Raw genomic sequence first — 16566 nt, forward strand, 5'->3', positions numbered from 1 at the left:
GCGCATGGATCAAGCAAGCAGTGGAAGCTCATAGCGTGTGTCTGCCGGTAGCAAAAGTGCTTATTGAAGGACCTTTCGGAGCACTTGAGACGGAGGCCGCAGTGTCATCTATGCTGCCCCCCCAGTACCCGTACCTATTTTCGAACAGGTCCGATCACCTCCTGCGCGAGAAGGGGCTTTTGTTTGGTGAGGCTAGCGTTCAGGCCTTAACCAGATCGAAGGTTCGGGAGCTCGCTGCAAAGGCGGTAGTTGCGGGGCCGACGTTGTTGAACGATGAAAAAGGGTCAGAGGCGCAGCAAGCTGGTATTCAGGGCACGCCCGAACGGGATAAAATTGAGCCTGTAGCGTTAAGGGCACCAGATACTGGAGAGGAAATTCCCGATGCGGGAAAGTTAGAAGAGCTTCCGGTCGAGCTTCCGGGACTAGGCTCAGTGACGAACAGGAAAGACACCGATCAAGTCATTAGTGACTTAATAAGTAAAGCATCGCTGTCGCCTGAGCAGAAAACCGAACTACACCAGCTCTTACAAGAGTTTCAAGGTCTGTTCTCTGAGAGGCCTGGTAGGACTTCTGTCCTTACTCATGACATAGAACTTACCTCCCCAGAGCCAGTACGATCCAAGGCGTACCGGGTGTCACCCCGCCAGAACGATATTATGGAGGCTGAGGTAAAGAAAATGCTACAGCTCGGTGTTATTGAAGCGGGTGAGAGTGATTATACCTCCCCTTTGATTTTGGTTGAGGTACCGGGCAAGGAACCTCGTCCTTGCGTCGACTACCGCAGGCTTAATTCCATCACTAAGGATCAAATTTATCCGATCCCTAACATCGAGGAGCGCCTTGAGAGAGTGAGTAGCGCTCAGTTTATTTCCACCCTAGATCTTGTCAGGGGTTATTGGCAGGTTCCACTTACAGAAGAGGCTAGTAGGTATGCGGCGTTCATTTCACCCATGGGGACATTCCGTCCTAAAGTTTTGAGTTTTGGTTTGAAGAACGCGCCATACTGCTTTTCAAGCCTCATGGATAAAGTGTTGCGGGGACAGCAAGAATTCGCTTTACCGTATCTAGACGACGTAGCGATATTCTCCGCATCCTGGCCGGAACATATGGCGCACTTGCGGGCAGTGCTAACCCGCCTGCGCGATGCGGGCTTGACAGTCAAGGCTCCCAAGTGCCAGTTAGCACAGGCCGAGGTTGTCTACCTCGGACACGTGATTGGTCGGGGTCGTCGCCGCCCCTCTGAAATAAAAGTGGCCGCTGTGCGAGACTTCCCGCAACCGCGCACGAAGACCGATATTCGGTCGTTCTTAGGTGTCGCCGGCTACTATCAGAGGTACATCCCCAGGTACTCGGATATCGCGGCTCCCTTGACGGATGCTCTAAGAAAGACAGAGCCGCAAACAGTCGTCTGGGATGAGACGAAGGAAAGAGCTTTTAGCGCCCTAAAGAGCGCCCTAACAAGCCAGCCTGTGCTACGATCGCCCGACTACACAAAAGGGTTCGTTGTTCAGTGTGATGCTAGTGAGCGAGGCATGGGCGTTGTACTGTGCCAACGGGAAAATGGAGAAGTAGAACACCCCGTCCTGTATGCTAGTCGTAAGCTGACGAGTCGTGAGCAGGCGTATAGCGCCACCGAGAAAGAGTGTGCGTGTATCGTGTGGGCCGTTCAGAAATTGTCATGTTACCTAGCTGGCTCGAGGTTTATCATTGAGACGGATCACTGCCCTCTCCAATGGCTGCAGACCATCTCTCCCAAAAATGGCCGCCTCCTGCGCTGGAGCCTCGCTTTGCAACAATATTCCTTTGAGGTGCGTTACAAAAAGGGGAGTCTCAACGGTAACGCCGATGGCTTAAGTCGAAGCCCCTAACGTGGGAATCAGCCTCAAAATTGCTTGTTACTGATGTTTTTCTTCCTGAGGCAGGATTTTTTTTTAACTTATTGCTTTTGTGTAGTGTTTCAAAGTGATGATGTGCTTTTTAGTGCAATTTTTCCGATTTGTGGACGCGTTCTGAGTGCTGCTAAACTACTGTAAGGAACTAGGCAGCAGTATAAAAGGGGAAAGAGCCTGGCAGGGCTTAGTGAGGGTTGTGCCGTGCTTGCTAACTGAGCGGTTGACTTTTGGCGTGGTTCTAACGCTTGCCGGAAACGAGAACAAAAATGTCAACTCTCCCGAAGTCACTTTGCAGTGTCCTGTGTGCACCTGAACGTGAGAACGAGGCCTTCTCTGTGCGCTGCGCTCAAGAAACGCCCAAGGACGCCCAACTTCGGTTATGAGCATCATCGAGCGACATCCCTCCGGACAGCGGATGCAGTCCCCTGACCATCGGGATCTCCTTCCCCCGGCGGGGCGGTCTGTTACGTTTCGCCTACAACGCGCGGTAATGCCGGCGCGGATGCAACGGACGCCGGGGCTTTGTTCAAAGCGGCGGACATTTTGGCCCGTCCGACGCCGCCGCAACGCCTACCCGCCAAGCGTGCCCAGGCGTGTTTCAGTGCCACGTGTCTTCGTGTGTGTGTGTGTGCCCTCGCTTGTCAAAGCGCGGCAGCCGGGGAGCGGAGTTCCCCGAATGAGGAGCCTGGAGGTCTCTCGGCTCAACTGTTCGCGCCGTCGTGTGGGTGAGGGTTGGCGATGCGTCACTACACTCGGTTCAGCAGGTCTCTCGGCCCGACAGTTCGCGCCGTCGTGGGCTCCTGCTGCGCCGTCCCGTGACCTTCATCCCGTGACCTTCCCTCCTTCCCTTTTGGACCGCGACGCCGGGAGTATAAGAGCAGCTGCCCCCGGACGCCAAGAGAGAGGCTCCGATTTGTACTGTTGAGTTACGTGCTCTCCCGTCTCTCCACTTCGGTCGACCTGACCGGCCGCTCTTTTGCTATGTTAGAATAAACAAGTTGTTCTGTTACCAGTCTTCTCTTGCTTTGCCGGGACCTTCGGATGCTTCCAGTGCCCCAGGCCGCCAGGCCAACGCTACCCTTGGGGCTTGCGACCCATTGGCAATAACGGGCGTCAGCACCGAGACCCCAACAACTCGGGCCAGCGGTGCGATTCCAACAACAGCATTCCTCCTTCGTCATTACATCGTCCCTGCGTCGGCGTGAAACAGTCGTCGTCATGCCTCCATGCTCGTGGGCAACCTTGGCAAGCGAGTGCTGGAGCAAAGTGGCACGATATCGCAGTATGCGGCGTATAGTCGAAGCAACGGAAGTCTCGGATAAACGGGACTTCGGGAATATGGTCTGTCGGTACATTGATCGATCGCTATTCGCTTTACTGTCGACACTCCGCGTGAGGCGAGTTCTGCCGTAATTCTTTTATTTGCTTTCTACGGGGCAGTTTTGCTTTTATCTTGCTTCTCCGAATTATGTCGTCATTTACTTCTGAGAGGATCTCCTCGCTGTAGGTGGCACGCGTTCTCGAGTAATGAAAAATTCAACGAGTCATTTGTGGTGGAAAGAGGGGAAAGCCTTCTATGTCTCTCTCTTTCTCTCTTGTTTCTGCATACTGAGTGATAAACGTATCTGAAATTCGCAAAAAAAATGTACGCTTGCTCACCGCTTCGGTATTCAGCCTGGAATTTTTGTAAGCAATGAATGTGAAGCTTGCGCAGTGTAGTATCCACCGTTCCTCTTTAATTGGGGGCTGGTGTATTGCGTGCGACGAATTTTTTTTTTTTTTTGCAAGTTCGTGCTCGTGAAAGTTTTTGCGGATTGCGTTTGTATTCCTGTGAGCGCACAGTTCTAGCAGTATGCCAGACGTTCAACGGCCCCAGAACGCGCAACACGATGACGTAGCAATTCAACGCGTTTGCACACCCTTCATTTTGTTCCAGTTTCTTTCCAGCCGTAAGCGAGAATTTTTTTTAATTTGTCTCACTTACTTAAATTTAAGGACGTTCTACGTAAAATTCCCAAATATGTGAACCGACATATAGGTGAACCTTTTACTTTCTCAATACACGTGATAAACATGTGCAACTATGTTCCAATGAAATGACCACTGCAATCCGGAACGATGTTCCACATACCTGTATCTGTTGTCCGTATCTGTTGACCACATACCTGTGTGGTACTTTCAACGACAGAATTAATGCCTGGAACCATGGTTAAGTATGCATGTGGGACATCAATGAAGCGCTCTTTGGCATATATGGTGTGTGCTTAAAAAGTAAAAGGTTACAATATATGGAATGCCGCGTTCTATTTAGGTAAGTTTGCAAGGACTTTTCACACATTGCTAGAACCCAGGTATAGTACGGGGTTAATCGTGTAGCATAGAGAGAGGGAAAAAAATACTTTTACGCCAGCCTCCGGCGCTCAAGTATATGTAACGTAGAGAACCCCACTGGAGGTAGTGCGGATACTTCGTGTTGCTTCTTTCTTTCTTTCTTTCTTTCTTTCTTTCTTTCTTTCTTTCTTTCTTTCTCTCACTGTTTGCGGTTATTTCTCAGGAGAGAAGGCAGGCTACACCGGGCCAGGGTGCGAGGCTGGATCCATTTTTACCTGCAGAACGCGCGCGGCGCTAATTAATATTCACTGCGAGCGCCCGCCGCAACTCGCCGAGCCTCGTTCCCGCCGCGGTGCATTACGCCTCTCTGAACCGCCGTGTTCGAGGCTGTTTGTGTATCGTGGCGAAGGCCGACCAACCGGAGCACCTGCGCCGTGTGCGCCGAGGAAGCTTCGACGTTCCTCGCACCTGGAAAAACAAGAGCACGCGAGCGCCGCCGACGCCAAATGGAGAGCAACAGCTCCCCCGGGAGTTCCTTCGTCGGTGTGCACTGTGCATTTGTTGCGCATGTGCAAGATGCCATGTATGCATGCGTCGCCCTCTCTGCGATCCGACGGACCAGGTAGCGCAGTTTGCTTTGCGTTTGTACTCTCTGTTTATGCCATTGCCTTCTCGAGGCGCGGGGTTGATCCGTTCACCAGCACTTGAAAAGCAAACAACGCCGCAGGTTACATGAAAGGGTAGCGAAGCTATAGTTCTCCCCGCCGTCATGTATACATATGGACGCTTCTTTATATTTATTTTTCCCCCAGCTCTCTCTCTCTCTCTCTCTCTCTCTCTATATATATATATATATATATATATATATATATATATATATATATATATATATATATATATATACCTGGCGGGTCACGTTCCTGCGTTTCCATCGTTACTTATCTGGCTGGGTAACAGCTCATTCTAACGGAGAGCTCTGCGACGAGCATTGTCGGCATCACTAGGGGCGTCGGAGTGAACGACGAGTGAGGATGGGGAGAGGGAATGAGCGAGTTGGCGGCCAGGCAATGGGTCGAGAGAACTAGCGAGCGAACCGAAAAGAAGGAAGTGAGCGAATGAGCGCGTTAACTGGCAAACTGGCGAGCGAATAAGCGAACGAGAAGAACTAGACTGATGAACGGACAAGCCAGCTAAGGAACGGACAAACGAATGAGCGAACGAACACGTAAACTTATGACTGTACAAACTGCTGAGGAGAACAAGAGACCGAACGAGAGAAGGAACAGATGAGCGAGGGAAGGAATCAGTCGATCAATCTGTTGACTCTGAGCATTATTTCCTTCTATTTCCTTTCTTTCTTTCCTTGTGGGATGCACGCAGTGTACAATGTGCACCAGTCCCTTCGGGGTTACTCAACGTGGCAAGGGTGCGAAAATACGTAAGATTAAATAATATTGAAGTGCGCGGTGTACGGCTCAACAATGAAAGCTTGCCGCTTCGAGTTAAGCTTTCACCACAAGCTGTGCGAAATAAAAGTGTGTGAGAGGGAGCCTATGAATAATCGTCGACAGAAGTCTAGTATACTATTCAACGCAGCTAGTAGATGAATTGCGAGAGAGACGCCGATCAACCGTATGTGAAACATTCTCGCCTGTTATTTCAACGTTCGATGGATATTTCGCATTTTCTCGTGCGGAGGTCTCGCGAAATCGATACGAAATCCACGTCGCCTCCGTGAGAGACATGTCGAAACCAAAACATATTAAATTTTTGTTCTTCGGCCGCCCTCCGTTGCCGCACCGGCTGCACGAGCGCCAACGTAATTCGTTCCCTTTGTGCACAGTGCCTGACGAAGAGCTTCGTATACGGCTTGCTGCTTTCCCTTGTCGCATAACACCATGGCTAAAGACTTTCTTCTACGGCATTCTTGAACTGGTGGCTTTTCAGCGAGGAATCGCACTGGCAGGCGTAGTAGTAGTGATGCCACTATAGTTTACGTGTCTTCTTTGTAGTCTTTCTGACACGTAATGCGTAATACATAATAAGTTTTGTCATGTAGATATAGTACACGCGGCACTCATGCTCGGTGGCCTCCAGCACCGACAACGTACCCGCACTTGCTTGAAATAAGAAAGGGGGTTCAAGACGGTAGTGCATCCCGTATTTGTGTAGCGCACGCCGGGGACACCGGTTTTGTCACTTCGCCGTTGCCGATAGCCGCATCTTTCTTCTTAATTTATAGTTAATTTTCTAATTGTTCTTTTATTTTATTTTTTGCTAAGGAAAAGCTCAGAAATTGCGCGCTAGATTTATTTCCTGTCTTAGTCTCATTGTAGCAGTCTATTTACAACAAAACGGAACAGAAGAACAAACATAGTTTCGTCACACTTGTGTTCTTTTTCGTTTCGACTGTTTTTGTTCTCGCGGGCGAAAAAAAAAAAAGAAAAAAGTAGATGGTGAAGATTAACCACGGAGGCCGTTCTTTGGCATCGGTCTCCAAAGAAAGGAAGGAGTGCATTTCCGTAAGAGACCACTTTATCTGCAATTGTCTTTTTTTTTTAGGTATTCGACCCGTAAATAGAGAACTTTGATCGTCAGAGTCTTCTTTTTTTTTTCATGCTGGAAAAACAGCGCTATAAATATGGACAGAAGGAAGAACCGGTGTGATGTGCAAGATGGGATGGCGGCGTATGGTATGGCACGAAGAAATTTATTTGGGTCCTGAACAATGGTCTGGGACAGATGCGGGCCGCTGGATCCAGCCTAAGTGAATTTTCGATCTTTGATTTGGTCAGCGCAGACAACCGAAAAAAAATATGCAGGTTTATTTCAAGGAAAAGAAAGAAAACATCTTCGGTATCTCCGTTGAGGCCCGTCTATTTCTTTTTATTTCTTTTTTTTTTTTACTGCTACATTGCGCTGGTTACTGAGAGAAAGATTCGATCGCTAATGCATACACTCCTGCCCGCAATCTCTCAGGGAGTCGTCGCTGGCTTCGTTCGCAGTTTTTTGACGGCGATAGCTCTCCACCTCCTTCTATTTCTTCAAGGTAGTCTTTTTTGTCGCCGTTCTTATTGTTGTTGACCGGGCGTAACTTAGATCGTCGGGCGTGGCACAAGTTTAAAATGCAAAAGACGAGACAAGGTCGTGGTGCTGGCCACGGGAACCGAACGCAGGCCCTGCCAGTTGGAATGTCAATGTCGCAACCGCTACATGCGCCTCCGAGGCGACACGACGCGCGCTACAAGTAAATATTTATACGTCATAATGTAGATCGTCGGACGTGGCACACTTTTGAAATACAGCGGATGATTCGAGGTCATTGGTGGCCACGGGAACCGAACCCAGCCACTCTGAGTTGTAATGACAATGTCACAACCGCGATACACCAGTGAGTCAATACGGCACGCGCTGTGAGAGAATCTTTGTGCGTCCAATAAAATTTGACCCAGAGCGGCGTTGTACTCGAAGCATGCTAATGCTAGTCGTCTGCCTGCTAAAGCAAAATGAAAGAAGAAAAATAAAGCAGCCGATCGTATCTTCGACAGGACATGCGAATAAATTATTCCTGTAGAACGTGAAAGAAGGCTAATTTGGCGCAAAATTTTAATGACGATAAGAGTAGGGAACGTTAACGTCACTGGGACTCGGTCTATTGAGACAATAACTGAAACGAAGAAAAGTGGGAGAACCACGCTTCGCTAGTCTCCGGAGTTGCGATAGGTATCGCTCACCGCTTCGCACTTTGGTGCCATATGATATTTTCTGTTTTTCCTTTTTTTTTTTAAGCGAGCAGCTTTCTTTGGCTCTTTCGCCCGTTTTCGTGGTGGTCGATACAAAGGCTCCGATGAACCCGAGTGGCAGGTCGGGTTCTCTGCCGAATGTCGACTATTATTGCTCTCTGAGAGGCACAAGCTCTTACGCCAGAGCCCTGGGGCGTCTGAACGTTTTGGCGAAGCGCGCGCGAGGACAGCTAGCTCTCCTCTTCTACCACCGCCCTCGCCCCTCGTGGCGGATACAGGAGAGGACTCCTGCAGCATGAGTGGAGGGGGATGGCAGTTCCCACCTTGTGAGCACCCGTTACAACGCTGGCCCTTTTTGCTGAACCCCGCCGCCTGTCCTCCTCTGCGCATGGTGGAGTCTGTTACTCTTCATCCTCCCTCTTCCTCTATACACTTTCACTCCCCACCCCCTCTCCCCTGACGAAACTTCAGGGGTTGCAGAATTAAGCGTAATTAGCTTCTTTATGTCGTTATCACTACCATCTACGCCGGCGCTCGCGCCGGCGGAGGCAACACACATATGACCGGCCGGTTTATGTGTTACAGCCACCTATGCGACCGCGTCAGATGTGCGTTCGTGCATGGCTTTCTTCTCTACGGAATTACGCAATGAAACAACAAACGCTGCCTCAAAATTCTTACCACAACAAATGTGCGCCTTCCAGCGCATCATACATTTAATAATGCAAATGGCTTTCCAGAAGCCTTCCGCTATTCGATCACATTGACGATCATCGTTAATTATTTTTGCGCAACTTTCTTTTTCATTTTTACGTGCTTCGTAGCACCGTCTACCGACCGACTGTCCGCACTGCCACCTACATACCATTCACGACAGCGACTGTCCAGGACGAGTGAAAGATAGTGGAGCTAAACCGTACAAGCTTGCAAAAAAACAGGCGCACGTGCGATTCTACAAAGAGCTCGCGGAGGATGGGCGACTTTCCGAAGAAAAAAAAACGAAAAGAAAAAACGTTCGAGGTCATTAAAGCTGGTAAGTACGGCATCACGTCCTTCGCGCAAATGCGCGCGTGCGTGACCGCCTCTCCGTTCGTCTCTCATCGAATGTGTCCGTGCGGCAATCCGTTTACGAGCCGGCTCTCCGCGGACGCGATTTCAATCAGTGAACTCTCAAAGGGCTTCTCTGTGACCGAGAGTTGAGTTGAGGGACGAAACTCAGGGTCTGGCTGTTTCAGTGACGCTTCACTTGGCTCGTATAGGCCGTCGCGGTACGCTCATAGGAAAGCGGGGGCCGGGGCGCTCTCCTACCGCCACAGAAGGGACTTCCCTTTCAACTAATTCGACCTCCTCCTTCTCGACTCACTCCCTCGGCATCGGTGTTCGCTAGACTGCACGAAGCCACGCGTGCGAACCTTGAGCTATGCGTGTACCGACGAACGTCGTCCGCCTCTTCCTCTCCCTCTCTATCTTTCGGCCTTAAGAGGGCAGCAGCTCGTAACTCTAGCGCTATAAAGTTGTACGGGCATGTGGCCGAGCTTCTCCGCACGATTGGCTTGCTTTGTGTGAAACACGCACGCCTGTGGTGGAAAGCTGTCAAAGAAAAAAAAAAGAAATACAGTGATAGACGCCTCTAGTGAAGTACTGGGAGAAAATGTAGGTTCTGGGGTGGTCGAAATAACGAGTCTGAAAAGCGTCGTAAAATTTGTTTGGTTCAGAATCTTCCTGTTTGGAGAACACTACGGTCCGGTATACATCCAGACGTAGAGAGGGATAGTTTATTGTTGCGGTGCGCGCACACACATAATACGAACAAATAGTCGAATAAATCTACCTGTTCATGCCACGCGACTACAAGGGGCACTGATATATGCAAAATAAAAGAAAATATTAAGACAATTTGGCGAAAGGAAAAAAAGACATATCCTCAGTAATAAGCCTCACGAGCCACGGTTGAGTGCTGTCGCTAGCTGAAAGCGCAGCCGTGCACACGAAGAAAGCGAACGTTATGGAATAGCGGGATGGGAGCCGGGAAGCGGTGTCTGTGCGTCATGTTCCTGTAACATTTGTGTCTTAGTTAAGAGCGAATTAGCGCTTAAGAGGCCTGATAAGTGAACTTGTGTGGACAACAGGATTTCTAGCCGCCAACTGGAATCGAAAGACCAGAACACTAGTCAATCGTTTCGCCAACCACGAAAAGGTCACGTGTCGCCAGTGCTGTGTCGTCGTTTACCGCAGGAATTCAAGAAACCAACCTTATGTCAAAAGTAGCACTAATAAACCAAAGACCGGGCCAAAGGCTAAACATGGGATGCTTTAGCCTGCTGCCCAGTTAGCAAGCTGGTAGTTGACGATTTGCATATTGGTAGCTGTTGTACTATGCCGTACCGTGTTTTGCGATTGAGACGTTTTGTATACGGTTATTTTATTCTCTGGTTTACAGCAACTATATAGAGAGCGGAGAAACAGAAAATACACTCCAATGTCAGGCCCCACGTGGACATTTAGAAACTTCATCATAAAGTTCCCTCCGCTGATTTATGATTAGAGCTGACACAATGACGTCAAATCCACGGGGGGGGGGGGGAGGGGGGGGGAACCGCGAGCCCGTTTGCTTACGGATTGACAGCTCCGTCGTGGTTGGTCACAGCTCCTGTGTCGGCGCTATTACAGACGGTCTCAGTATTTGCAGAGACGACAGTTACGCAGGGAACATTTCTGGTGTTAATCATTTTTCTTTTCATTTCGTTATTGATACTGGCAATCGTTTGGTCACCAATGTTGAGTCGTATAACATGAAAATTAATAGGGCTCTGCAAAAAAATGGTAGGTGACCCTGTTCTTTGACTTAGGTATCTCTTATTGGCGCTCGCACCTCCGCCTTGGTGTTCTTTAGGTTAAGCGAGCGGACGTCTTTGCCCTGGCACGACATGCGGGCGAGGAAGAGGGAGGGCTAGAAGGAAGCGCAGCGCGCGCCACCTTGCGGGACGTGGCCCCCTACTGAGCGGCGCACGGAGCGCACCTTACACGCCCTCTCCGGTGCTGACGTCAGAGCATGTAACGAGCATGCGCGCGCAGCTGTTGCGAGCAAGCGAGCGAGCAGGTGCGCGCTTGGAGAGGGAGAAACGAGAGAGCAGGGAGTGACGTCACATCCGCTCTGCTAGGCAGATGTAAAGTCTATGCCAGGCCACTGTTTTCCATTAATTAGCCGGTTAAATATCATACCACCTTCTTGTGTCTGACGTCATTAGTGGCGTCATTGCTTCCTCTTTCTACTTCCGTATTTCCAGGAATTTCGTCAAAGTCGTGCTCACGTGTCGGGTCTGTAATGTCTACGATTGTGTCCTTTGGTGTGCGGTAATCAGCGATTTCTAAATAATACTAATTATTCGAGACACTTAAGTAACTCAAATTGTAACTAAACTTATGCTCTGATATCATAGTTATAATGAAACCCATGAATTTGGTACTGTACTATGATTTTCTTTTCTTTTGAAATTATTTTGAATTGCCTCCCCGGTCATCTCAGGAGGTGAACCGGGAGTGCTGCGCAAAAAACAGTAGTGTCACTCGATGCCCGTCCCACTAATAATGTATCTCGTTGAAAGCCTATATTTAACCGTGCTTGAAGGGCGGCCTTTGCATCGGCCGGACTGTGGGCCACAGTAAATCGTGAGAACGCCTATACATAAGGGCACTCGGTGGGTCTTTGGATACTTCCTTTCACGGAAACGAAGGTTTCTTCGTTATTTGAGCGGACATTCCATTGTCTGTCTGGGTGGATCGCTCGCGCGACGCTCGGAACATCGCGCACACTCGCGAGGACTCACGCGGCACCGGCCCGTTGCAACCCAGAAATAGACTGCCGCCGAGCAGCAGCAGCAAATAAAACAAAGAGCCTGTCGGTCGACTCTCTCCCGTAACGCGAGAGCGTGCCACATCCGCTCGTGCAATAATGAGTGGACGGGATACCATAACTCGACTCCGGTTTCGTTCGTTCCACGCGCGTGCTCTCTTTCATTCGCCGTGTCCGCCCCTTACTTCATCAACGCCTTGTACGACTCCGCCGAGGAAGGTGCCGCTCCCCTCCTCCTTCCACCCCTTCCCTCCCTCCGTCCCGGTATTCCGCTCATGCCTCATCTCCTTCGGACGATGGCGCGAACCCAGCGCACGATGAGACGCAGCTTCCGCCGTGGCCTTTCGCCGCGCAGCAGCCGCGCCTGTTTGTCGCGCGCGCTTCTAATCTCCTCCGCTGGGCTTGCCACCCGCGTCTCGCGCTTCATCGAGTATGGACGGCACCACGCATCGTTCTTGGTCTTCTTCTCCTTGTCCTCGCGAGCAGCGACCCGCCGCGGGATGATCTCGGCTGCCGAATGCTGCTGCGAATCTCCCCCCGCCTTCCGGCCCTGTTGTTCCCGGTGCGTAGTCCTGGGATTCAGCACCGGGAGAAGACGGGCTCTCCGAAAGGCTAGAGGCGGAGATGGGTAGCGGGAACAGGAGCCGGCATGCGAGAGAGATAGAGGGGTTGGCGCATTGCGTCGCAACTTCTTTGTTCCAGGCTACTGGGTGGCAAGGGGAAGGGGGAGGGGGGTCACAAGACCTCCCGGAGTCCACCATGTCCGAGACGCGGGGTTCGTGCGCATTCGGGGTACACATGGCGTGTGATTCAACGCAAGTAAGCACAGGCGAGAGGGAACGGATGAGACCCTCACAAACAGACGCGCAGAAGTACACGAACATAGAGATGGGAACGAAGAGCGCGCGAGCCTCTCGCGCGGTGTCGTGTGATATCCGCGATGATCACGTCGTCCCTGTCTCGCTCTCGAGATGGAGGTGGCGCTGCTCGCGACAAGGAGTTTTCGCTTCCGCGCTTATATACGACGCATTAAGTGCTCTCTCTCTCCCGCCTTCGGTGCGCCTCTGACGCCTCTCCTGATGATATGTTCTCTCCCTCTTCTTGCGCAGTTGTACGACCGCATCAACACGAGCTCGTGCAGCCCCATCAAGTGCCCCCCGTCGGACGCCTGCGGCCGGGCGAGAGACGTGAGTGCTTTCTTAATTCTTACCCGCTTTCCTCCGTTCAGGTTTTGCCCTAGTTATCCATCGTCCTTTATCCCGCCTGCCTGCCCTCTTGTCGTGTTCCTAATTAATGCAGTAGAGCTTGCAATACCATGGTCCCTATGTCTTGAGTGCGGAAGTTCTTTTATTTTTTCCCTGTAGTTAAGGATGCGCCCTCTAATAATCTCCCAGAGTGCTTCCCGTTGCGTACGAAGGGCGTGCTCAGTGCAGCGCACATCCTTCCACCCTGTTCAAGAAAACCGAGATGCGCTTCTGGGAACGCCGACGTTGTTATCCCAAGCACGACGGAAGACGGAACGCCAGCGCACCGCCGAACAACCGTCAGAAGCGCCGGTCACTTACAAAATTGAAGACTTTTAAAGCGCAGCTTTGTTTGGTTCTTCCCACCGCTTTGCGTGGGTTGCCGTCTGGAGTAGTAAACTGGGCCCATAGTGGAGAGAGTGTAAGCCAAGGTGCTGACTTATTGGGCCGCTCCGGATGCCAGTGCACTATATGCGCGCTCGCGAGGGCTTTAATGTGCTTTGCAGCGCGGACCAATCCCCGGCTCAAATTGCAATGAGCCCACAGCACCCACGTTTTTCACCTAACTCAGCCAATTGAGCTAACCCATAAGTGTCCCGAGCAGCACATCCCAGCGGGTCGACCGTGACTTTGACATTTGTTGCATGGTGACAGAAGCGTGGTTGGCAATGAGCTCCCTGACAGGGAGGTCAGATCGCCATTCTCTGCCTCTGATGAAGTGTGGGATGCCTACTAGCGAACTGCACTAACTAGTTTTTTTTTTTTTTTCATATACCTTCGGAAAAGGCAGAAGTTGCTGAAACACAACATATTTTTATAACTTCGAAGCGTGGGCCAACGCCGGAAATACTACTTCGAAGACAAGTGGCAAGGGTCGGCGCATCATTCTTACACACTAAGGCAACATAATCAGCTTGCTTGAAGGCATACAAGCACGGTGTCCAGTTACAATAAAGGCGCGGCCCATTACTATGACGAGATGGCCGGGAAGCGGCACGAGGAGTGCTTTACAAAGGACCTGCTGCGTTTTGTGTTTCTCAGAAACGCCATGGGCCGCGGACTTACACTGTCTTCACGTTGGCTACGTTGATTGACTCACGTGCCCCAGAACTTCCCCTCCGTTGCAAGTATAGCAGTGACACAGCGCTCCTGAGGTAAAGCTTGGGGGCTTCTATCTAAATACATGAGGACGGATAAACCGTTTTTCTCGGCAACCACTCGACTGAATTTGATGGGGTTGGTTGCATTTAAAAGAACAAGTCGGATTCTAGTGACTCTAATAAGTGTAATTTCAAATTAAACGGTAATTTTTAATAAAAACTGTTGACAATTGCAAATTTCAGAAAAGGAAACTATCAAGTTTACAGCTCTGCAACTGAGCAATGAAAACGCGGTATCACAATTCTGCAACTGCATCTAATAGTACATCTGGACTGGACAAAAATTGATGTATTATACGCGGCACTCAAATACACCACTAATATACAAGGACGTTTTCAACACCCTCGTAAACATTGCAACAAATTCGTTTAAGATATGAATTGATATATCCAATTTGTGCGCCTCAGCTGCTCTAACGGTTGCGGTTTACAGAGCTGCACCATCCATTTTTAGTGCTGAGTTACAAACTTCGTGCTTCTATCTTTTTATAAACTTGCCAATTCCTGGCAATCTTTGTAGAAAACGTCCGTGACCTAAATCGCTTCCTACGAGCACTAGAATTTAACTTTCTTTTAATGCTACAAATTCCATTCAATTCCAGCCAGTGGTTGGCTCACAAAAGCATTTCGGCGTTTTACATGTATTCGAATAGGCAGCATCGGAGTTTCCAGATCCCTTTAAACTATTAGACTCTGGTCTTACCTGTACCACGTCTCAACAACAGCTGCAGGTAACACGTCTGGCAGATGAACGTAACTGTTGCCTCTCTTTAGTCTCATCATTTATGCTGTTATAACAAAACAATACCTTAAAAGGTATATGCCACTGTCGAAATTTTTCATCATTGTTTGTCCGATTTTCGAACAGGAGGAAGGTTTCCGAGATATTTCAATGAAATTCAACAAGATCGTCAGATTGACTTTGAGGGTTATGTAATGTAGTGTGCACAAAGTGAAACGCACGTAAAGGTTGCTCCACTGTCTCCACACAGTTTTTCCGTCTTCCTCGTTGATGACAAAAATTTACGCCTTTTTTTCAGACTGATGTAGATGTCTTATTGCGATAGCAATTCTACAGACGCACGAGGCGTGTTCAAGCCGTCGGTGCCGACTACATTAGAAAGTTTTAGATTAGGGCGACGCTAGCGGGCCACAACGCTTGCGTCCCCGTAATTTAACCTCTCTCGTGCTGCCGTAACGGTCGATAGCGCCTGCTCCGAACTCAGGTGGAGGGCAGGGTTGCCAGATCGCTCCAACCACAGGTAGCCAAATTGGCCTCCGCAGTAGCCCAAATGTAGCCAAAAGCGAAACTTGTGGGTGGCCCAAAAGTAGCCAAAAAACTTTGTCTTTTTGTGAAGTCGTTTCTTAAGCATATTGAATTAATTTTCGGCAAGATTACCTACATATTAGTTTTTCCCCGTTGACCACGCATGACCTCCGCGCGCATCGTCACGGAGGCCATGCGGCACGGTAAACAGATGCTGTACAAGCGCAAGAAGTGCAGAAACGCAGACATGCAGGCAAATTCATGATAAGGCAAATGCGGTCTTCATTGCAAATTTACTGTTTCATTTTTCCCAGAGCACCAAAAAATCACAACAACAACACAAAAATAGTACTGCGCAAGAAACACGCTAAGCAATGGCATGCATTCAGGCGTTCAGTATAATTACTCACAGCTCATGATAATTTCACTTAACACTACACAACGCACTAAACGGAAAACTGCAAAATATTTCAAGACAACGTCTAACACAATAGATGACGGTTGGTACAGAATCTAGTTCGATACATAGACAAAAAAAGTATGCTATGATTAAGTATCACGAGCTTATTGAGAACTGCTTGGTCGTACAAAATGTCAGAGCTGAAACGGGACAAAAATTCTTGCCCCGGTTTAAAATCCTTGCAGCCTCCGTTCCTGGCCAGGCCAAACTTCACGTGGAGGAGGGCTACCAATGCCTAGTTCGACATTCTATTTCCAAGGTCCGTTTTAATGAGCGAGACCTGGCTGAACACCCGTTCGACGGTGGCATTTAATACGGGTAATTATAGCAAAGAGAGGAGGAGGGCTTGGAGTTGTGAAGGGAACGGATGGCTGTGATGTCTGTGGGGCAACGGAAGAGGATATGTTTTACGTTGGCGTTCGCGCAGGGGCAATTTGGGCAGAAAGGGTCCGAGCGCATTGCCACGTAGTCGCGATGCGACAGGCAGAAAATTTGGCAAATTTCGGTTAGGTTCAGCACGGTGTTCTTCCTCAGTTCTGGCGTCGAGGTCACCCGCGGCACACCGTCAACGGGAGCTTAAAGAATCTCATGCTTAAAACGCAGAACGCCGAAAGCT

General features: G+C 49.8%; 1 protein-coding gene across 3 annotated transcripts in view; it reads left to right on the forward strand.

The window, feature by feature from the left end:
- CASK (peripheral plasma membrane protein CASK) overlaps nucleotides 1-16566 on the forward strand; it is a 494080-nt gene that overhangs the window by 349637 nt on the left and 127877 nt on the right. For all 3 annotated transcript variants that reach the window (XM_050187361.3, XM_055076094.2, XM_055076095.2), the window contains one exon: nucleotides 12929-13006. In XM_050187361.3, coding sequence (XP_050043318.3) covers nucleotides 12929-13006 — 78 coding nt within the window. The remainder of the gene's footprint in view (nucleotides 1-12928; nucleotides 13007-16566) is intronic.

The sequence above is a fragment of the Dermacentor andersoni genome, chromosome 2 (assembly GCF_023375885.2).
Source record: "Dermacentor andersoni chromosome 2, qqDerAnde1_hic_scaffold, whole genome shotgun sequence".
Classification (NCBI taxonomy): Eukaryota; Metazoa; Arthropoda; class Arachnida; order Ixodida; family Ixodidae; genus Dermacentor; species Dermacentor andersoni.